The sequence below is a fragment of the Cyprinodon variegatus genome, unplaced genomic scaffold, assembly GCF_000732505.1.
Source record: "Cyprinodon variegatus isolate N-32 unplaced genomic scaffold, C_variegatus-1.0 Scaffold47, whole genome shotgun sequence".
Taxonomy (NCBI): Eukaryota; Metazoa; Chordata; class Actinopteri; order Cyprinodontiformes; family Cyprinodontidae; genus Cyprinodon; species Cyprinodon variegatus.
Genome location: NW_015150500.1, coordinates 506,341 through 530,666, shown reverse-complemented (window position 1 = coordinate 530,666; position 24,326 = coordinate 506,341). Strand labels below are relative to the sequence as shown.

Genomic DNA, 24,326 nt, shown 5'->3' with positions numbered 1-24,326 from the left:
CATTTCGCCCTTTAGAAGTTTCCCAGGTAAGCGAAAAGTTATGGCTAAAGTCATTGGTTCAGAGAGTCACGTGACTTGCTTCCTCCACTCACCTTCGCGCTCACCCCGCCCCCGCGCGGGCCACTCCGGGCGGTGTCGCGCGAGCAGCAGTCAGTGTCAGGTGTCCTTCAGGTTTCTCAGAAGCTCTGACTGAACGGAAGTTCTCACAGGTAGGAACAATTTCATGTTAGGCCGGGGAACGACACGGGAAAAAAAAACCCAGATAGAAGTTGTTTCTGATATCTATAGTAAAGAGAATATTTTAGTTCGTATTTAGGGAAACTGGTGTGGATTTAGTTTACTCAGAAGGGAGCTGCTGTTTCTGTTTATTCACCACTTTCCATAAAGCTTCGCGGTCTAAGTCTTCTAAATGTTACATCTAAGTTTATTTTCTCTCTCCTTCTCCTAGCGACCATGAAAGCTGAACCTATAATTAAAGTTTTTTTAGATGAAATGTTGGCCTCTGAGTTCTGCCTCTTTATTGCATACTTCAGTAATGACGCTGTAGCTCAGACTCATGCTGTCCTGAACACCTGCCTCTGGCTTTTGTATGAATCCATAATAGATCAATTATGAATTAAGCAAGCTGCACTCCTCCTTTCTTATTTCTTAGCAGGTATTGTAATAGATTGTTGTTGCTTGTTGTCATAGCAAATACATTTAATGATGCCGATCTCAGAAAAGTTGAGAACAAGGGTATTAAAGTCATATATTCTGTTTGATTTTAAAATCCATAAAGTTTACAGGATTATATGAAATAGGCTGTAATCTTTTCAAGCCTTTACTTGTGTCTCTCTTCCCCTGCTGAAACACAGACACCACTGTGAGCGCTTTGTTTAAAATTTCGCAAGAAATGACACCACTGATTCCTTCAATACTCCTATTGCCAGCTTTTAGTCTGATATTAATTCTCACGGTTGTGGAGTTCTGGAAAATGAAAGTAAGGAGACTTGTCAGGTGATCCGCAGGTGATAATGTGACATGTTCGGAAATAGTTTATTACTCATCATAACACAAACAATCTCCTAAATTAACTCTAACTTTAACTCTGTTAACTAAAGTAATACAACAGAATTGTTCTCACAGTTCTAGCGCTCCAGTGCTAGAAGTTGTGTTAATTGTTTCTGGTGTATAGACTATCTGAGTATTTAAACATGAGGTTCAAAGTCATTATCATCAGTAATAGCTTCTTATACATGATAAAAGTGTGATAAAAAATACTCAGAGCGATAGAAGGCTAACAACTTGTGAGATATACACCCACCCAACATCCAGTTTACATTATTTTCTTTTCTTTTTTTTAATTTAAAACAGTTCGAACTGACAGTATTCATATCAATGTTCGTCGAAATGCTAATAATAACGGTGTGCAGCAATACTGGTGAAAATTAAACATCAGAAAACCGTTAAGTCTGTTTTCAGTCACCAGATGTCCTTGTTACTAGGCTACGATGAAGGAGCCTGCATCCATTCACCTTATTGTTAGTCCCCAGGGATAATTTTACTAACAGCAGCAGGACCTTAAAGAGTAAAGAAATGTACAACTTTCAGTTTGCTTCCAGAGGCGACAACTTGTTGAAAGATCTGAGACTTTTCCTTAGTATTGGTAGTTGGGCTGAAACAATTATTTGGATTAACTGATTATTGAAATAATCGTCCACCGATTCAGTAATCGATTAATTGTTACCTGGAGTGTAAAGACTCTAAAACATGCCTTTAAATGACAGAGAAACCCACTTTGTGCAGTAATAATAACAAAATTGTAAAAGAAAAAAAAGTGACACAAATATTTTGCATTTAAGATTAAAAAAATATTTTCGTCCATCAATGTGCTCTATTCAGAACTCATCAAGTGGAAAAGTTTCAGTTTCACCTGGTTTAATTCTGAAAAAAAAAATTCTTCAAGGAACCTTCGCTATCCGATTATTAATCGATTAGCCTAAAAAATAATTGATGGATTAATCGATGTGCAAAATCATTGTTCGCTGCAGCACTAATTAGTAGACAGGCTTAGAACAGACTGATGATTCACAGTTGAAGAGGTGGACCGAAACAGCACCTTCAGCCAGCGTGTCTTTGCCATCATAACACCGAGTCTGACTGAAAAAACAGCAACACACTAAACAAAGGTCTCTTATTAAACCAAAGCGGTCCAGTATCTACTGATACAGGGCTGCTTTCTGCAGGAATTTACATTTTTAGCTTTAGTTGTTTATACATATTTAAAATATGCTAAAACAGATGTGCATGTCTTCTTTTCATCTCTCTGTAATTGTAGTTTATTTACTTTTAACAAAATTCCTCAGCGAACAGCGCTGAAAATAGTGACCAAGAACCTCACTTCCAAAAACAACACAATTTCCCTTTCAGGAAAAGATGCATAATAATGATGGTAATATAATAAAACAGAATGGCTGCTTAATTTTGCTACAGTTTCAAATGCTAATTAAACAGAATCATATACCTGTTCTGCTCTGTGAACCAACCTGAAATGATCCTGAAAATTAGTAAGGCTATTAAAATGTATGTAACCATTTCATGTAAAACATGACATATTTGTAGTATAACACATTGGTACATTGATAATTGAAACATGCTATATCATAACCTTCTGACACTTCAAAAAACCTTTGCAATAGCAGACTAGAAGCAATCATTGTGCATTGCCAATATTAACTAACCTGGAAGTTACATACAAACTGCACCAAAAAGAATGGAAAAACACCTTAGAGTCGTCCTATGAGAGGGAAATGCAGTCATGCTGCTTAATGTTTTCTCACTATTGCACCTGCGAGTAGTCGGGAATTTTAGAAAATAGAAAGGTCTCCCCACTACATATGTGTGGTATATTTTTGCAACCGTGTGCCTGATTTCGTATATTTATATCCAGTCCCTTGGATTATTGTGTTACATGTTTATATTGCACGGCCTTGTGCAGTTTATACGTCACGGTTATGAGTGTACTTATATGTTTTTAGTGATAGCGCAAAGGATGCCAAAATGACAATACCTCTGTGAAGCAAAAAGTAATAAAAAATGAAGTTGTACTTTATATCTGTGTGATTGGTGCAAAGTTACTGCCTAATAAATTCAATAAATTATCAATTTTAAAAAAAGAAAACATATTTACTTCTTTACATAGTAATACAAACAGTTACAAATATATATTTAAAGGTTGTACTGAAAGGATGTGAACAAGATTATAGTTTATTTTCCTGTAATATGTAATGTACTGGAGTTGACTTTTTTTCTTATTGAAATGTTGAAACATTTTAGCAATTTTAGTTTTAATTGAGCTTTGTCTATGTATGAATAAATAAATATATATATAAAAAAGTCAAATTAACAATATGGTTAGATTGAAGCCATCCACATTTACATAACGGACTGCTATAGTGCTTGACGTTTGTTTTATGGAGGAATTTATTTTTGCTCAAAGTACTAAGCACGACTTTTAGAGAATAAGGTCAAAAATTTGGTCTGAGTATGTAAAACCTGTACGATTTAGCTTCATGTGAACCTTAGATGTGCACCAATCCATTTTCACTTAAATCTTCATTTTACAAGTTATTTATTGTTTAATTAGTAAGTTATTTCAGAACATTTTATCTCTATCTAAAGTCTGCCTAGATATATATTTTTTTTTAATTCACAGTATGTTGTAAAGTTGTTTATTTGCAGAGCAACAATAAAAAGCAGCAGTAAGACAATTACAACAAAACAACCTTGAAGTGTTATCAGTAGGATGCCTTAAGTTCAAAGTTAATTACATATTTACGAACAACGTAATTTGTCTTTTTTGTGATTGTAGAGAAAATGTAGCTAAGAAAAGCTTTTTCTTAGGCAGCCAATGACAACAGCAATATGTAGGGGTGGGACATTATTTTTTCATTATCTACTCTATGCAGCTTAGAAAAAGGCATTAAAAGGACTTCAAACTATAGGAATGGTATTAAGGAGAATGTTTTGGTTTTGAATCATTACTTTTTTTTTTTACAAAAAAGTCCTGCAAAATCTTTTCAAGCAGCACTGTGTCGTAGCTTTAAGCAGGGCCCTGCCTTCTTCTTGACTTCTTTCTAATAATGTAGAGAAAATAGGTCTGTTTTTAAAATGAATTCCGGTAAAATCTGGAAGGACAAGTCTGAGGGCCCACTGCTGCGGTTTGAAGTTATTCTTTATCTGATCTCATTCACTGCTGTGAAATCCTTTGGCTGGATCGCAGTAAAATAGAGCAGGTGATGTCTCCAAGGTGTGTCCCTTTTTTGCATGTAGGAAATGACTCCAGGCCTCAAGGAAGACCTGAAGCAAACCGGCCAATTGTTGACTGACAAGAAAGTACCCAATCCAGTGTACCGGCTTAGCAGAAGGATCAAATAACATCCAGGATGATGAAATGAGCCACCGTGCCTTTGGATCCAAAGTTTGTGTCAGTAATAATTAGCCTCGAGGAACGTAAACGTAATATTCTAACGCTGGGTTGTGAATACACACGTTGCGTTTATTCAAATTTGTCCAATTCGAATTGAATTAAACACAAAGAAATAGATCAAATTATTTGTGATGTGTTTATAAATATTGTCCAATCAAAACTAATAGTATCTAGGTTAAAGTAAAGGGTTTACTGCTTTGCCTTAAGCAAGGGTTATGTTGAAGTTCAGTTCAAAGTCCTAAAAGCAATCACAAAAGTTGCCTTGCATGGGGCTGATGATGTAATCCACTAGGTGTGCTGTGGCTAATATACCCACAGCTGAACGAATGATTCAAATAAAGATTGTGTTGTTTGCACCAGTTTCCTGTGGCTTGCAAAAATCTTATGCTTATCTTATCGAACTTTTTTTTACATTGTGTCATTTTTGAACCACCAACATCATTGCATTTAAATGGGATTTATGTGCAATTACACAATAAATAGATGGATAAAACTTCAAAGAAAGAATTACTCACACCTCAGATGGTTATTTAGCCGACTTTTACTATGGTGCCCAAAAATAATGCTGCAAATGTTTGGGATAATTCTTTGACTAGCTTTGGACATTCTAAGACCTGCTTTTTTTTTTGGTTCAAACTTCATTCCAAAATGGCTCAAACTCACTAAGATTTGATTGCAAGAATTTAAAGTGGATTTCTGTTTTGACCTTTACTCTGCTACACATTAACGCTCTGACATAAGGCATTCTATTACAACTCTGGTTGAAGGTTTGGGGTTCTTGTCTTGATAGCAGATGAATCTCTGCAAGAGTCTTTTGCAGCTTCATATGTGCTTTCTTTTAAGGTTCTGTTTTTTAGCTCCAATCACAATCTTCTTTGACCAATTTTCAAGAAAGCAATGCAACGACTGTTATTTCTTAGAACCTTTTACTAGAGATGCACCAATCAAATACCCTTTGGATATCTGCTCCGATATTAACGAATTATCTGGATCGGATATCAGTGAGTGGATATCGGAGATCCAATCCAGTAATCTACATGGAACTATTATTTCTTTCTTTTTCCGCTAATGTACACTTTATTTGTTAAAAAATGACAAAATATTAATTTATTTCTGGGTTAATTTGTTAATAAAGTGTATATTTAGACAGGAAGATCTGAGAGTGAAAGAGGAGGTTTAGGGTTCTAGAAGGTCAGAGGTTTGGGGTTTGATGCACATAGGGCTCTTAAAATAAAGACTAAAATATTTTAAATGGATTTTAAAATGTGTCAGTAGTCGATGTAAAGAGATTAAAGCTAGAGTAATGTGTTGTCTCTTTTTTGTTTTGGTTAAAAGCTTTGCAGCAGCATCCTGAACAGACTTACAAGATCTTTTTTTATTCAGAAACATAAAAATACTCTCAGTCCTTTGTCCTGTCTGTCCCTGGAGTGACTTAGAGGTTCACATCATGAAAAATCAAACAGATCCTAAAGCAATTGCTCAGGGGAAGTATAATTAAACGAAAGTGTCGTTTTGGTTTTGTGAAACCATGCCATCACTAATCCAGTCTCTTGTTTGGCGACCGTACCTTCTCTCTGCTGCTCTGTTTGTGTTGTCCTCTTTGCATTCATGCGACACAAGTTGCCGTACGAGTTTGAACACGTCGACTCGTCTGCTTGCATGCGTAACCTGAATGAGCACAAATATGCCCATTCAGTCGTGAGCTGTTTGTCAGGGAAGTTTATGCTATAAACTTGCAAATTAATGATCACCAACAGGAAACAGGTCCTGCCACAAACAGCAAAACTGGACTCTGACATTAAGGTGCTTTATAGTCTAATGCTAGAACAGGTTTTAGACTTGTTTAGTCATTTCAATAAATGCTTTAGTGTTTAGAACAGAACCTCTGTTGAAAGATGGACTAACTGCTAAAAGGTACAGGAAGAAAGGTAGCATCCTGTTGCTGTTAAATGCCGACATGCTAGGTTCCCAGGTTATTTCATATTAGATTTTTTTTTTGCATATGTATAGTTGATATATGTTTTATATGCTTTGAAGTTTGATTTAGAGATTAATTACTTAACCCTTTATAGGGCAAGTTAAATTTTTTGATCACTTGCATACCCTTGCATATGGAGTCCCAGTCCCCCCCCGTCCCTCAGTGAGGTGTAGAAGCACAAGATCTATATCCAGCCATTCAGCAATGACACTGCTACATGGCTGTACATCTTATTTTTGCATTTGCCCAATTAGATGAGCTTAACAAGTCAAGAGAAAAAGGTAAAAAGCTAATTGAAAAGTTAAAAAGTAGAGTTATAAAACTGATAAGCCTAGTTAACAATTATATTTAGGTTTATAAACTTAAAAATGTCAGTGCCAGTGTCAGCCTTAATGCCTCTAAGGTTTTGTTGTACCAAAACAATCTGTTTGTTTCATTCTCAGAGTGTTTTTGATTAATTTCTTATAGAAGCACTTTTGTTATTTTTCTTAATATATTGGGGCAAAGTGGAGTTTCTTGTTATTACATTGACGTTATTTTTTGGCATCAAAATATCCATATTTTTTAATGTTACAAAGGTAGTAAGGTCTTGTCCTCGATTACAAAAACACTATTGGCTTGAAATTGTATTTTTCAAAGTATTTCATTGAGTGCCCTATAATGGGTTAAAGCAAAACAAACAAAAACTCACCTTTCCAAGAGGTAAAGGAAAAGTAAATGAAATATAATGATGAAATAATGTTTTACAAAAAAGAAAAGATGGGTGAAATGTGAGGTCATAATTTTACAGATTGTTTATATCAAACAATGTATTCAGTCCTTTCCAGTTGTAAAAACATATTGAATCACACCATATCAAAATGCAATATTAAATATACAAGCTGTTTGCTCTTTTACTTTCTTTTTTTCTGTTTTTAAATATCACACTCATGTTTAAAAAGCTAATGCTAGTTTGCATCTGCCCTGAGCTTTAGATTCAGTTTCACTGCATCATCCGCTCACATTCAACAGCAACAAAAAATACAGACATAAAACGTGTGATGGAATATGCACTGAATGTGTTTGTTGTTTCTATTTTCTCTTTAGGTTGACAGACATGGAGAACGGTTCCTTTAATCGCCGGTCCTGGGCAGCGCAATCCTTGCGTATCACCGCTAAGGAGCTGTCGCTGGTCGGTGGGAAGAAAAACGCCATTGCAGATCGATTCTCCAAGTGGGTAGCAACAGGTTTTCAGCAATATTTGATTGTATTTTTATTTTACTTATAACAACTCCCTCCAAGAGAGACAAGTCAAAGGACGCTTTAGGACATGTTAACACTATTGAATATTGAATGACACCAACTTGTGAATAAAAGTGCTTGGAAGTGAAGTTTTTTGTACAACTGAATGATTATGATCAGACTTACAAATCTTTATGTTTGATAAGTCCTTTTTCATGAGGCCTCCTCAGCAGGTAAGTAACAGGAGGCTGCAACTAATAGAGTTGGACTTAAACCACTACAGCACTGAGGTGTCTTCCCATTTTTACTGTTAAACATCACCTGAACTGTAAAAACCAACTGTTTTCAGTCACTTGTTTATTAGCTTTTGCTGCATTCAGTGTGAATGTAGCATTAGACGTATGCTATGCCTGGAAATTCTTTACACCTACTTCATTTTTTTTTGTTCTGGTCCACTTTTAGCCGCTAGATTATTATGAAATAAGACAGATTTAGAGGCACATAGTCACATTTCCTTACAGTGGAATAAAGGTGGATATAGAAAATGAGTTGTCAAAGTAGGTAATGGATGTACTCTTGCCAGTCAGGTATGTAGTAATTAAAACTACATGGGTATAAAATGGTGGAGGGGCTAATTGAGTCCAGCAGGAGAAACTTGTGCAGTAAAAGGATAAAGTGAAAAAGCACTGTTGTTTGTAGTTTATTGAAAACCTTGTGAGCAAGCAGGAGGGCTGTTTGTACATGTTTGCTGGATGATATCACATTTTTGATTAGGTGAGTAAGTTTTCTGCTTGGAGAAACAGCTACGCAGAAGTTCAGCCTCAAACTGTTGTCATGGTTGTGGGGCTTCTGGTTTCATATGAACATGTCTGCTCTGTTTTGCATCTGGGTGGCTCCACCAGCTGGCAATTATTCCAGCTTATTTGGAAGGATAATTTAAGGAGACTTATCTATAAATTTAAGCAAACCTTATTAAATAATGTAGTAATTTATTCAAAGAAAGGTTCTCTGAGTTTTTCAGTAAATAAATTAAGGGGATATTTTCGGGGGTATTTTTCTAAGTGTTCAAGTTGTACTGATGATATTTTAAAAGAATTTTTAGATGTTTAAATTTTCTCTGATTAACACTGAATGTAAAATGCTTAAATAAGTAATTAAACATTTTTTTTATATATTTTTTATTTAGTGACTTTTGAAGGTTTTAAAACCAATAAATATAGAATCTGTGCATGCTTTGGTTTGTTATGAGTCAGCAGAGATCAGTGTTGTTTCTTTGCTCTGCAGGTACCAGAAAGCTGCTGAGGAGTCCAGTGCAGAGAAGAAAAAAGGAGTGAGTATTTTTCTTTAAACAGGTTAATAAGATGGGTCAATAAAATGATTGTAATCAATGTAAACACATGTGTTGCTGATGGTTAATAATTGTTATTACTGGACATGTTTTGCTTCTTTTATCGCTTTAACCTATTTTTTGAAGGATTTCATGTGACACACCGACAAAAAGTCACACATAATTGTGAGGTGGAAGGGGAATGATTACTTTTATTTTTACAGGAAAAAATGGTTTGGATCTGTTTCCATTCAGCTTTTTTGAGTTAAAACTTTAAAGGATTGTCTTTTGCTGTTACTAATTGTCTGGATCATGTCTACCATCTTTTACATATTTAAAAACTAAGAATTAAGCACCAAGGACAGTGCTAAATTGTTTCAAAACAATTTAAGGCCTGACCAGTGAAGTGTGAAAGCATTTTAGTAGATTTTATGATTTTTTTTTTTACAAAACTTTAGTTACAAAAAATTCGAATTACACAAAAAAAAATGAGTTAAGATAAGTATCACATCAGAATGACTTTACAAATGACTTAAATGAGGAGCTTATTAGAATGTTTTTATTTCATCTGACACATTGCATAAAATCTTATTTAAGTCACAACTGCATAAAATCCCTCATGTTATTAGTGGCTCTGTGGAAGGAGAACTCTAGCCTAATCCTGGTTTTGACGTTCCACAGAGTGTCAGCATCTAGCAGAAGAAGAAGAAGACATAGGCTACATGGAGTAGATAAGAGGTGCAGGCTAACAATTAAATTAGCGACCAAAGCAGCAATGGAAACCCCATTAGACTGGCTTTCTTCTTCATGCTTTTTTTTTCTCCTTAATTAGCAATACTCCTTTAGAAAACAATCAAGTACAACTGCATATTGTTAGTTGCCCTGGTTCTTGACCCACTCTGTAAAGGCACTGCTAAGTTTATCTGGAACTCCTCAGACTCATGAGGGAGTTTAGGTGTTTTATAGAAGGGATGCATCTAAAAGCTGCAGGTTAATAGCCTTTTGGGCTGATGACTTAGGCATACCTGTCACATCAAATCCCAGAAAAATAAATGATTTCGCACAAGAAAGACACAGACTGAGCTCTGAACAGATCAACATATTCGAATATTTTTACAATCTTTGTATATCAGCAGACACTCCAACAAAAAAAAAAAAACAAAAAAAACAAGAAAACAACAGGAGGTCATAATTTTATGTCTGCTACTTGTCTCCTTTTATTTACTTCTTTCAGCTGGAGGTTGGAAACTGATTGAAGCTTTGTGAGATTAGGAATATACGCACAGTCACAATGATATCCCATACCAACACAGTGGCCTGTCATGTCCCATCCTGGCTGACCTCTCATTGGCTACATGCTACGACAGGCAAGCTATCAAACCCATAATCCTACTCCAGCGTAATCCCCCCTCCCTGTAAAACTTTGAGCGGTACCAAAAGCAGGTTTAGCAGCTTTGTCAGTGTGAAGGACCTGTAAACAAACTTGGACTGAGATCAAATGAGGAGCGGACCAGAGCCAGTCATGCGAAGACACAAGGTGCTGTTGATGCAGTCATGAGTAATTATAGGGTCTGTTTTGCAGCCTGTGTGTCAGACAGCTGTTTGGAGAGGTTCTTTCTTTCTTTCTTTCTTTAATGCTCAGGGTGGTTACGTTACAGATAACAGTTTGGCTTCCCACTACTACTGAAACCTGATATCAGTGAAGGTGGCTGCTAAGATATTTGCTGTAATGATAGGAGTGGATTTTTCAACAAGCTTCAATCTAAACCATGTAATCTAAATTTATTCAGCCCTCAGTCTGATTCAGTTTAATTATTGTTATTCATGGTTTTAACTTAGTAGAGGTAAGTTTTCACCTGCTTGAAAAAAAATGACTAAACAGAAGAAGTGTAACTAAATTATTTATGAATAACACCGGTGTGATGTGTCTGAGTTAGTTTAAATGAGTACTATCAAAGACCATCTGTTAGTGTGTGTGTGTTGGGGGGTGGGGGGTGGATGAAGTTAAGATTGTTGGGGGATGGGTTTTTTCAATGTGTCAAGTAATTGAGTCCATCTCTTACTACATAATTCAGAGACAGATTGAAATCAATAGGACTTATTTATTACAGAACATGAAACATGTATCTCTCATAAGACGGTAACATAATAAAAACTGTTTAATAAAAGGAGTTGATGTCTTTAAATGGCATATAGAACTTTAAGGTAAAGGGGTCTTAAAAAAATGAAAAATCATTACAAGTATCTGAGGAATTGAACTTCTGATGATTATCTTTTTGTATGTTTCCACTGATATTTTGATGATTAATCGTTGGTGACAAATTATACAAAGAGTCAGAAGGCTTCCACACTATCACCCTAATGTAGAGCTCCTCCAGATCCCATATAGACTCTGTGGAGTCTTTGTGGAACATGAATCTGGACTCTGGCTTGGCAGCTCAAAATTGATAATGTAAACATGTTTTTAGAATGAATAATTACTCTAATTCTGAATTAGCTACATTAATTCCTCAGGTTTTGTCAAGAGTCTGGCTGCAGACCTGCACTATCAGGACACGTCTTTGCAGACCAGCAAAATGGGGTCTCCTGCACCGTCAGGACTTAAAGTTCATTCCAGAAGTTGTATTTGAAGCCTTTGGGAATAGTGCGCAGCATGTGTTTGCTGCTGGATTAGAGTTTATGACAGTGGTCATAAACTGAGCATAGGAGCAGTTTAAATTATACAGTAAGCAAAAATCCTCAAAGGACAGCCAACCTCCATTGTTATTTAGAAAATGTCTTATAGACCAAATGCCCTGGCCTTTTCGTCCATATACAGAGACTTATTTCTATGTAGCACATATCGATTATTCCAGATAGGAGTTTGATGGGAAGTAAAATTGTGCTTGTACGTAAGTTTCCAGCATAACAACACTTATTTGTGAAAGGAAGCTAGTGTGGAGTCTATCGACGCTAGCTGTTACTTTAGAAAGGCTTCGAATCAACCTCGCGTTTACTTTGAAAGTCTGAATAAACCTCCGGTTCTAAACACACAGGAGATCATACAGTGCAGGTCTGCAGCCAGGGTCATGACAGTGCAAGTTTGCAGGCAGACCCCTCTCGGTTTTGTATGTAATAGAAGAATCATAGATTGCTGTGTGGTGCAATACTAAGAGGATTTTGTCCTTAATCAGTTGACCCGAAGCTGTTCTTCTTGCCAATATGTTGATTAGTAAAGGTGGCTTTTGCAAGAAAACATTGAAAGATAAAAATCTGTTTGGTTTAACGAATGTTTCTAGGTGCATTTTAAACAGTTTTTAAAAACACATTTTTAGGATCAAACAGTGCATTGCAGCACAGCTGTTTTATCGCCCTATATAAGATTCTCAGAAGTCATTTAATTTATATATATAGAGCCGAATGTTGTTGGATTTTCTCTCAGTTTCAATCCAGCTGCTCTGTAAAAAGTATTTTTAGAAAACAAACATCACAAAGACCAAGGAACCAAGCGGGCGGGTCAGTGGAAATGTTTTAAGCTGGGTTTAGGTTTTCAAACAACATCGTTAAACAAGCTGTGAACATCACGCAGAGGGCTGTCCAGCCAAGTGGACAGAGGAAGGCTCAACGGCAAACCTAGTGGGACCGTGGCTGACCAGCCAATCAGACAGGCTGAGGAGGGAGAGTATTAATCAGAGAAGCAGCCAGGAAGCCTATAGCCACTCAGGGGAAGCTGCTGCTTAGGTGGGAGAATTCTTTAAAACTGTTAGTTGTGCCTTCTAAAAGAAAGGCCATTATGCAAAACTGGCAAGAACGGAGCAGTTGTTGAAATAAAGTCTTAACAAATAAAATTCTGCCTCAAAAAGAATAATGCGATCAGATATATTTATTTTAATGAACAGGCATTTCATCGGTAGGATGCATTTTATGAGATATCAAATCCCAGTAAAACACTGAGGTCAGCGTATAATCTGACAGTTTTTGGCAAAAACTGAAGAACTAATAATACTTTGGACTAGTACTGTAAATACAGTATAGTTGTTTTTCAGATTTCAAGCCTAAAAGGGACTCATAGAATGAAAAACACAGTTTACCTTGTCACAAAGATGAGTAACGATAGTTCAGTGGGTGAAATAGACATACAGACATACAAGTTCAAACCCCATCGACACCTACTTTCTCTGGAAATCTCAAAATCCATAAACCATAAAACAGGTGAATCCAAACGAAGCACCGAGTTGATGTAAACTCAGGGATGGTGCCTTATTTGGTTCTGGCCTGTACTTTTGTCGCACCCCGAAATTTACATATAGACCAGCCCACTGGTTTACTGGCCCAAGAGAACATGAATAGAGGTAGATGTAAGACACCAGTTTAGCTGTTGAGCCTACAGTCGGGTTTACTTCTGCAAGAATTACAAAGCAGGCAGTTCCTCTATTGAAAATGAGCCAGAACCACAGGAATAAAGGTATAAATGCAGTGTTTCAGGCTGCATGGAGAAAGGGGACATTTTTCGACAGGCATGGATTATGTTTGTGTATCAGAAGATCTCTGCAAAGTTTGATGCTCAGCCGTTCATTTACTCTAAGCATTTTACCGAAGACATCCTTCAAAATCTTGGACGATTCATAGCAGGATTGGGGGGGATTGTTAGATGTTAAGACTACTCTACTGAAGGTATCAAAATATATTTTTTTCATCAAGGCAAGTCCTTTTTATATCTTAAAATCCCTGGTTTTGCCACTTTGTATAGTCCCTCATGTCTGTCTAATTGTGTGATTCTGTATTTAGTCCATTATTCAAACAAAAACAAATTCAATGCTTGCCCCTCCTTTCAAGGGTGATTGAAGTCGGATGTTTTCCAATTCCAGAAGCCAAGGCAGGAGTCCTGTATGTTCTATGTGTTCTTGCCTCAGCAGCACAGCTGAATTCAAAGCATTGGATCAAAACCAGGCCTTCGCTCAACATGATGAAAACCCATAAAAGCATTTAAACCATGTGAATGTGGTGTGCTTGAAGAGAAATATATTGGACAGATAGGATCCTCATTACCTTTCCGACCCTGGAGGGATAGAGATGGATACCGCTGTATAATTCTGCCAAGCTGGTTAGTTTAGTGTCAGAAATAAGCAAAAAAAAAAAAATAAATAAACCTAAATGCATGAGTTTTTTTTTGCAGTCTATAAAGAGCTGGCATTATCTTTAAAGAATTTAGCCATACCCTTTAAACGCAAGCTCATGCATATCTTATTGGGAACCTTTGTGATCTGTTACTATAAAGAGAGTGCAGATACAATAGAAAGATTCAGGGCATAAAACTAATATAATAATAATAATATAATATAACAATAGACCAACAGTGGAACGATAGTAGCACATAAAGTACTCGTCTTTTATTAATTGCAAATCTTACGGTTTGTGACTTTTGTCCTGTTTACTATTATGTTTTGAGATAATCTGTAGCAGGAGTTTAACACTGACGTTCAGAGATGCTCCAGTCAGACTAAGTTTGCTGTTTTACAGATGAAAAAGAAAAAAAGAATAATTTCTAGTGGTGCACAGATGGTAAAGACATTCTTCAAAGGATTTAAAGCATTTTTATGCATCTCAGAGTAAAGGTGGCTCAGATACCCACCACACACACAGACATGCACTGATTACTGTTTGTCTTATTAAAAACAAAGAAGTTTGTTGTATTGTTTCCCTGGTGTTGCTGTTTTAGAACTCGGATAACATGCAACTCTTATAGTTGTGTACTGATTTTTTCTTTCTTTATGGTTTAATTTTCTCTTTTGCCCTTTTGCTTTAAATGATCACTTTTATTGATTAATCTTTATGTTTTTCTAAAGCTGTGTGCTTGAATTATGTTTCAATTAGCGGTTTTAGTAATCTTATGTCCACCAACTCTTAATCAGAGGAAAGAACCAGATAGAAAACCAGTGAAGAAAGAGTTAACTTTTCCCTGTGCGTATCATTTCCTGCTCTGGTTTCCTGGGTATTCTGACTCTCTGCCTCTCACTTTCCTGCTGTTAGAGAGGGGCCGGACCGGCTCTCACTGGTAGGTTTTGTCTAGCCGCCTCTATCACACACAGCTCGACCTTCAAACACCGAGCTGAGGAGGGAAATCAACCCAACCACTTGGACCAGTTTTGCTGTCTAGCTGTAGTGGCATCAACCTTGGCTGCTTCATCCCATTTAATAAGGTTTTCATTTCTTTTCTACTTGCTTTTAAAACATTGAGTTTTCCATTCAGCCTGGCACCACTTCACAAAGACAGCAGTTGTGCCACTGCTTTTTGTTCTTTGTTGGGGTTTCGTCACTTGCTGAAATCCTTTCCGTTGAGTGCTTTGCTGTTTGTTGCCTTAATATCTTAGAATCAAATTAATATTTTCCATCTTTAACAGCTTCTAATTGATCAGAAAATATATTTTTAATTATTATTATTATTTTTTTTTATTTGACAAGGTTTTGGCCAGGAAATGTATTTCTACAGTCCATTTGGCTTTCTATGATTCATAGATCTACATATTTTCCTGTGCACATCCTCTTTGCTTGTGTGTCATTTCTTTTCTTTAATTGAGGAAGTTCCTCTCTGCTAAACTGAGAGGTGCTCCCACTGGTTTCTCTTCTCTGCTGTCACCAAAAGCAGTAACTTGAGTGATAAATGGAGTCATCTCCTGTGGGTTTTGTGTTAAAAAAAAGTGAAAAAGAAATGCAACTGAACGTCCCATTATGTTTTTACTTCAGGAGCCACTTCTTTGTCCTGGACCAGCTTTGAACAGCTGTTCCCTTCATCTATCAACTGTGCCAAGTTAGGAATCAGGCATTTCCTTCATTCCACTGCATTAAGCTGCTGATCCACAGCTGTTTTTTTTTTTATCAGCTCATTGGAACATTATTACTATTGTGACTCTCAGCATCTTTGACTGATTTATAATTCAGTTATCTCATTTTTTCTTATTTTTCTTACAGACCATCGAAGGTGCTCCAACCTCTCTGCGCTCTGGCAACTTGAGCGCTCTTAAGAAGCGCTGGGAGCAAGCAGGAAACCTAAATCAGGATAAAAAAGCCCCAGCTCCAGCTCCGAGTGGGTCCAGCCTTCGCCGCAGACATTCAGCCCTGACCAAGCCTGCTCCCATCCGTGAGGAACCACCGCCCGTGAAGCCTCAGGACCCACCTAGCGATCAGGGGGATCAGCGTGCAGCCAGGCGGGTCCAGCAGCCTCCTGTAGCCCCAGTGGGTAAAGAGCAGAGAGGGATGGACAGGGATGAGGTCACAGAGAGAGAAAAACCTCAGCCCATTGAGGAGGAAGTTCCCACCAGCCCAAGCGCTGCTTATGAAAAGCCCAGGGTGCCGCTGAACAACCTAAAGATGAAGTTTGAGAAGCGAGAAGATTCCACTAGGGAGGTAAATCTTCACCAGTTGATTTGTTTCTGTTACTACATTTAACAAAATTGTGAATTCAACAACATATTATTTTGAAATTGTGGTTTTGGATTTTCTTTTAGGTGTTTTTTCCACATATGTTGTCATTGACAATTGCTGGAGTTATTTTTTCTTTGTTCTTCTTTAGAAAAGAGTACCCCGTTGATTTGTGGAGCCTTTCACAAGGGTTATGGAATAGAACAACTCAAAAGATATAATTTGAGCAAATAAATGGTTTTGAAAAATATGTTTTTAAATATTTCAAAAAATGATCTTAAATTTTAAATTTGCTGGAAAATTGCCCTCAGTGTTTTCTGCAATAAATTATACCAGTTAGAGTTGCATCCAGGCTTGCAAAATATACATTATTACTTTATACATATACTGGTTGTGATATCTGTATCAGAAAGAAGTGCTTAGGCTGCTTTTAGTATAAGATAGTTGTCAAAAAGCAATGTATAATGCTCTCTATGCTAGTTATGTATTGAAAGAAGTTTGACGTTAACTGTTTATTTCTAGCAAGTCAGATCATTAGTTCATATTGCATGTTCTCAATACTGTGCAGCCCTGTCCAGATCCCTTAGATATACCAGAAGCTGAAAGGTGAATTTCTGCTTCAGCATAATTTGCAGCATCTAGCTGGTTTTCCTCAGAGCTACTCTAGGTTAAAAAGAAGACATCCCACAGCATAATGCTGCCACCACCGTGTTTCCTTTTTCTTAATCCTGTTTTGTTAGTTTTTTTCTGCAAAGCTCATAGGCCTTTACACAAGTGCTCTATTTAATCAGAACACTACATTACATCTAGCTGGACTCTATTAACTAATCAAAAGGTTGCACAGAATCACCATACTTTATTTATTTATTTTTTATAAATAAATGGAAAACCTTTAATCATTTTCCTTCGAAATCACTGTTGCAGATTTTGTTGTGTTGGTCAATGATTTAAAAATCTTAATACAACATATTTAAGTTTTCTGTAGAAGTTTTGACCTGGTAAAATGTAGAAAAGGTCTGGGGGTAACGATTTTCTTGCAAAATTCTTTATTTCTGGGTGAAGATATAGAGCCCCTCTTTTGTGAAGCATGCACATACTTAGCCTAGCTCCACTAGTAGAAAAGTCAATATTTTTCGTTCATTTTAAGCTTTTTTCCGCCATAATTTAGCCCCCGGTTCAACAGTTACAGGCCTTCCTAGTTCCATTCTTTCACAGCAGCTCTCTCTCTCCCTCAGCCCAGCACAAGTAGTCCACTCTTCAGCTTCTGGAGCAGAGGAATGCAGACATTCCTCTCCAAGGCCCATCTCAGTGTCCACAGGACCACCTCTGTAAAGCTACTATCTACATCTTGGCATAGTCGGCACATTTCTATTCTGGAATAATTCTCTTTTAGTGTTTATATTTGTGGGGTTTTGATCAGTTTTAGTTCTGCGCATATATTTATTTTATCACTATTGAATAGACATCCAGGCCAGATTTAGAACAGCTGAGCATATCTGTGGGCTGTTTGAGGTGTTTTTTTGTGCTATTTATGTATTACAGAGAGAAAATACCAGAGTCAGTGCAAAAACGTACATGCATACCCTTTCTGTTTTCAGTGTAGGGCAGTTTTAGTTTTGACTGCAGTTCACCTGCAGGCTGATGGTAGTCACATCAGATCCCAGGTGTCTCAGTTACTATGAGATAAGCATCAGATATCTGCTACCTCTGGCTCTGTTGTTTTGTTTCTACTTTCTGATTTAACTCAAGGTCGACCATTGTCTCCTAATAGAGGAAGTAGTTAAATGTACCTGACAGAAAGCTTTATACCTTCTAATTTATTTCCCTGACTTGACACTAGAAAGTGTGAATTTACTCAAAGAATGACATGCATTTGTACTCTGACCCCCTGAATAAAATCTGTTTCATCTATAGCTCATAATCCATATATAAAGTAGGAGAATATGAAGATAGGACAACTATTTGTTATGAAGATGACAAATGTTCCCTTTTCAGATGATTAGCTATAGAAAGTTGTATTCCCTATCTGCCATATGTCCTGTTGGAGAAACAGCATTGGTCAGATGTGACTAATAAACTTTTTAACATATATACAAAGTAATATGAGTGCAACAAAACTGATACTGCATGTCAACTTGAACACACCTTCCCTATAGTGAAACGTGATTGCGGTAGCAGCATGCTGGGGGGGATGTCTTTTTCTTTAACAAGGGATGTGTACAGGATGATAGATGCAGCTAAATACATGATGATAGCTTATAAGAACCTGCAGAAACTTGAGACTGTGACAGGGGCTGTCCTTTTTTGCAGTAAAACATCCATAAAAATGCACTCAGAGCTACAATGGAAGGGTTTAGGTCAAAGCACAAATGGTGGGAATGCCAGTCAAAATCCACACCTGTATTTATCTAATCTGATTCAGTCTCGACTATTTCGCAAAGAAGAATGGTCATACTCCACTTTCCAGATTTTAATAACCTAAATAGAGTTTGTTTTTCTATGTGACTAAATGCACACTAATTCTAGGTATTTGGATTATTGAGTCTACTTGACGTCAATTTTAGTGTTGCTCAGCCTGCGGTGTCAGATTCAGACACTAAACTAAACAGCTGAGTTGCAGTTTTTTTTTGTTTGTTTTTCGTAGCATTTTTTTTGTCACATTATTAGACATATTTGTCATAGGATAAAATCAAACTGGTTAGTTTTTTGTTTTCAACTGGTTGTAACCAGTAACATATTTAGTAAAGCTCATAGTGATGGTTTGAGTGATGTCCACAACTGCTTAGAACTGCAAAACTGAACTTCTTGATAAATGTTTGAGCAATGAAGGCCCGTATGAGTAATATCTGAAGTCCTGTCATCAGCAAAATGTAGGACGGAAAACAGGGCTGGGTCATAGATGCACATAGCTCCACTCCCATAATCTGAATCTCCTTTTGCTTTTTCTTTAGGTTGGTCGGTCAACACTACGCAGCACTTCATCCGAGGACTCAGAAAATCCCATCAGTAAGCAATGATGACTGATTTATTCCGATAAACAGTTGTTGTTTTCTCTTGTTGCTTTATCTTATGTTTACATCCAAAAACAGAGATAAAAACATGCATGACGATTTATACCTCTGCTTCAGGTACACGTGGTTTGAGCCGATCTTCATCTATGAAGGAGAAGTTGGCCCAGTATCAGTTTGCCGTTGCTAAACAAGACACCAGCCGCTCTGTGAGTTCAGTGCTATATCCCTTTTCAAGTTAATAAGTGCCAAGAGATAACATTTTTGTAAATATATTAACCATTTAATCACATAGCTTTAGTTATAGCAGATCCATTGCAACATAATCTGCATACGCTACATCTTCAAGTGGTTGAATTTTCTATGAAGCTCTCCTTGTTGCACACCTTCTTGCTTTAATTAGAAGAAAACAAAAAGAGACCAAAATTTTGACCAAACTCTTTTAAGTCCACATTTTTCACCACTATCAAAACAATGCAGAGTTGTTGCTCCTTAAAAATAAGACTAAATACTGGTTTTGTTTAAGCACACCATAAAATAAAAGTCCCCTTAATTAAAGCCAAATCCATGCAATTATAGGTGATCAGAGAGCAAAGCTAGAAGTAACAGAGCGCATTTGGATGTGTCATCTTTACCTTTGCTCGTTTGTTGAGGCCTTCAGTTAGTTTTCCTCCGTGCCTGCACCAGACTTATGCACAATTACAAGAGAACTGGGGTTCAGAAACTATTTGGTATAATCATCTTCCAGGGTTAGGATATGAGCCTGTAACAGCCTTTATGTTTTTAAGCTTGAAGTGAGTGAATAAGCATGTATTTTGCAGTTTGTACAGAGATGTGTGTGTAACAGCTTGAAGTATGCAGATACCCCCACAGCAGTCACCATGTACTTACTTTTGAGTTTAAATACCAAAGATTTGTGGTTCTTTAAAAGGTAGGAAGAGTTAATAAGAGAAAGCAGCTTTTTGTTAACTTATAAGGAGAGAATATAAATAGAAAATACTTTAAAGGTATAGTGGAGGATTTACACGCAAACGAGCGAGCACAAGCCCATTTCTCCTCCTGCACGCTCTGTGTAAAAGCTTCTGTTTGCATCGCTCATACAAGCTTACTTTCCAAAAGAAGATTGGCAATTTTTCCAGCATGTCAGACTCAATACCAGTAAGTGAAAATGGGGACGAGCATGTAGGACGGCCTGACATAAACATTTCACCAGAATGATTGAGAGTTAGGAGGACCAGTTATTTAGATGATCCACCCAGAAAAAGAAAACCCTCCACTATACCTTTAAGCCACTGACTAAGAAGCTTTTTTTTAAATAATCATCATACATCATGTACCATGATCTGACTCTTCTGTTTATTTTAATTGATATAATAAAATCACATAAAATTTTGTTACATTTAATCCCGAGTCATTTCCAATTAAGGTTTAGCTGTTTTTGATCTAAGTTACAATATTTTTAACATTGTTTTTTTCTCACTTTCTAAATGTGGATATTATTACTAAAAAGCACGCAGTAAGTGGAGATTTCCAGGCAGCTAATTTTCCTCTCTCACAGTGTTAGGGAATATTTTTAAAAATCTCTATCATATGCCATAATGCCACCTACATTTAATAGGGTCTAAGTTGGGCTGGGTGCAACTAAAAACTGTCAGTGCTCTGTGCATAGCTTTTTTAGTTACCAAGTTTACCTCCTTGGTGGCGGTAATTACTTTACTATGTTTCTCTCTCTATGTTTTCGCCAGGCTCAGCCATCAGAGGGGTCTGCTCCAAGAAGATCTGTATCTATGAAAATCAGACACACTCCAGCAGCCGAGTGCAACGGTAGTTTTATTTTACCAGAAACCAGAAGGAAATGTTTAATTTTTGCTCTCTTACTTAAAATGTAGATTTGGCACATCAGTGCAACATTTAAAAGAGGTTTTCTTGTTCTTCACACTGGCTGAGCATCTGGGTTTCATCTGATTCTGTTTTATGTTTTAGGAGAAGGCACCGAACAACCCAAAGTAACCAGGGTGGGGCTTAATAAGTTCAAACAATTATTAAAATAAGTTTTCTTTGTAAAAGGTCTTTATGAATTCATGTGAATGCGTTTACGTTTGCAGAAGTTTCGGCCAGTGGTGAGGGAAACATGCACGGCCTGTGAGAAAACAGTGTACCCGCTGGAGAAGCTGGTGGTTTGTGGGAACATTTACCACAAAAAATGCTTCGCCTGTATTCACTGCAACACAAAGCTGGGGTTGGTTTTCACCTATTTTATTTTTGTCCACTTAAAGCAATGTAGTATTTATGCTTGCATTATGATATAAATGTATCCCAATTAATCAGATTATTGAAACGTTTAGTCCACCCTCAATCAATCGCTCTAAACTATTAAACAGGCTTTGATTTAAAGTCTTTTAAATGCTTTTGCTGTAGCCTGAGCACCTTGTTTCCCTGTGCATTTTTCTTCCACTTAACTTTCTATTTATATACTTAGATGTCTAAGGTACATATGATTTCAGGAACACAGATTTATATAACATTGTGGTGTGATTACAAAAGTCCTATTGAAAGATCTCAAATATTAGAAACTGAATTTTAGGTTTTCATATGCATGTGCTTTTATGAGTCTGAAGAGTCTGGAATATTTATAGAAGTTATTTTATAGGTCTGCTTAGGCCTGAACAAAGTGAAGATATAGATTTTCAAGACTTTCATACTAATCTTAATGTCTTAGTGTCTCCCTCTGTTTGTATGTACCTTCTTTTGTCTGTTCCTTCCTTCCTTCCTTCCTTCCTTCCTTCCTTCCTTCCTTCCTTCCTTCCTTCCTTCCTTCCTTCCTTCCTTCCTTCCTTCCTTATCATCTTTGTGTCCTTCCTTATGACATAAAAAAAAAAACACATTGTTTCTATCTAAAGTCTTTTCAAATCAGTATGAATTTGGAAACAAATTTAAAGTAATTAAAACAATTGTGGAAGGTGTTGCAGAATATCCTGGAATCTTAGCATGTAAAGCATGTAGGAAATCTCCAATGAAATCTACACTCATTTGAAATGTCATCCTTCTGTCTCTAGTCTGGGGAACTATGCTTCTCTGCACGGGAAGATCTACTGCAAGCCGCATTTCAGCCAGCTGTTCAAAGCCAAAGGAAACTATGATGAAGGTTTTGGTCATCGTCCTCATAAGGAGCTGTGGGAACCTCGGGATGAAGATGAAAGTGAGGAAGCGCCAAAGCCTAAAGAGCCACCAGTGGTGGTGAAACAATCAGCTGAGAGAGTGTCTGACACGCAGCCAGAGCCTAATGGGGAAACATCCCCCCAGGTGAAGGTCACAGACATGGCAGCTTTACTGGAGACCCGCACAAAGAAGCATGTTGGTTCTGGAGAGAAGACCCAGTCTGCAGACAAGCCAGCCGAGACCCGTAAGCTGAAGGTCGCCTGGCCTCCTCCTGCTGGCGAAGACCAATCTGGAACAGGACCGCTGAGTCCAGCTGCGGAGGAGGTCCCTTCAAGCCGACCCTGGAGAGCCAAGTGGCCCCCAGAGGATGAAGTGCAGTCATCTTTCCAGAGCTCCGAGCGGGCCGAGCTCAAGAGCCTGAGGAGGAGCACCTCTCTTAAGGAACGCAGCCGTCCTTTCACACTTGTGGCCAAACCCAATCCTACAGCAGCCGCAGGTCCTAGAGAGCCCCGCCGTCCTCTCAAGGGACTGCTGGAATGGAGGGCATCATTTGAGGAGAAACAGTCGACTGAGGAAAGACCCAAAGAAAACAACAAACAGGAGGGAAAGCAGAGGACAAATGAAACAACAAACGGAGCAGGAATCACCTTAAAGGAGGAGAAGGTGACTCCGAATGAAGATAAGAAGGAGAGGATGGAGAAAGCAGAGAGGGAAGCTGGAAAAGAGAACCACTCCTCTCAGGATGTGGAAGACAACAAAGAGGGGAGTGATGGCGAGGATCTGAGCGCTGAGGATATAATCAAGAGGAACCGCTACTACGATGAAGATGATGAGGACTCATTAGTGTAAGATCATCGGCCCATGATTTCACTTCCAAAAAACCCTAACATAAAAAAACAACAACTTTTCATCTCATATATCGATCATTAATTTAGTTTTTCCAGATTTCGCACCAACATAAACCAAAACTATACCAGCTATCTGTGAACTAAGCACAAATGTCTTTTTGCTTTTGTTTCAATATTTGTAAATATATATAGAAAATGCTCATTAAATTGCATACCCTCTTTAAAATGAAGAAAAGCATTAAATTAGATTCTTTTTACTACATGTTTTATATTAGCAACGCTACCAAAACATTGGGTAAAACTCTTGTTCTCACTCAGGGATGAAAAAGCTGGTTGTTGTCCAGTTTTGTCCATGCCTTCCTAATAGATCCTCTCTGAACTGTTGTTTTATTTCTCGTAAATGTTTCTGAATATTGTTTTTTAGTAAAATTTTGATTTAGCTGTCAGGATTCCAGCTGCATTAAATGTGACAGTCTTCATTCCTTTACGTAGTCTGGCATATATTCATACGTAGCTTGTGTAATTAGACGATTATTTGTAATTGTGTTGCATTTTACAAAAGCTGCCATTTTTCTCAAATCATCTCTTGAAATGGACCAAACCAGCTGCCAATATTTCAATGTCAAATTGTACTTTCCAACATCTCTAGGGGCCTTTTAAGCATAAAGAAACACTTCCACATGTAATCCTTTTTTTTATGTGAAACATTTTTATGTATTTCGTTGTTTGCACAACAATCTATCTTCTTGCGATTGAGATCAGTCTGTTGCTGAAACAGAATAAACTACTGAGAACATCCAGTGCTGTTTTTGTGCTTCATCTTTTCTAGAGACAAATTAATAAACTAACAATACAGTTTATTAAGACTTTAAAACTGATGTGGCTTTGATGAGACATCCAACACTACATCACGTCTACA

At 37.2% G+C, this 24,326-nt stretch overlaps 1 protein-coding gene across 2 annotated transcripts; it reads left to right on the top strand.

Moving 5' to 3' along the window:
- The first annotated feature begins 114 nt into the window (after positions 1-114).
- On the top strand, positions 115-24,200 carry LOC107082135 (LIM domain and actin-binding protein 1-like). 2 transcript variants are annotated; one of them, XM_015370649.1, is made up of 10 exons: positions 115-209; positions 7,533-7,658; positions 8,952-8,997; positions 15,943-16,377; positions 19,344-19,398; positions 19,521-19,609; positions 21,146-21,224; positions 21,384-21,406; positions 21,506-21,639; positions 22,457-24,200. In XM_015370649.1, the coding sequence occupies exons 2-10, from the start codon at positions 7,543-7,545 to the stop codon at positions 23,406-23,408; spliced, it is 1,929 nt and encodes a 642-aa protein (XP_015226135.1). In that variant the 5' UTR covers positions 115-209; positions 7,533-7,542; the 3' UTR covers positions 23,409-24,200. The 2 variants fall into 2 exon arrangements, with proteins under 2 accessions (XP_015226135.1, XP_015226134.1); XM_015370648.1 differs by having other exon boundaries at positions 21,384-21,415.
- Positions 24,201-24,326: the final 126 nt, after the last annotated feature.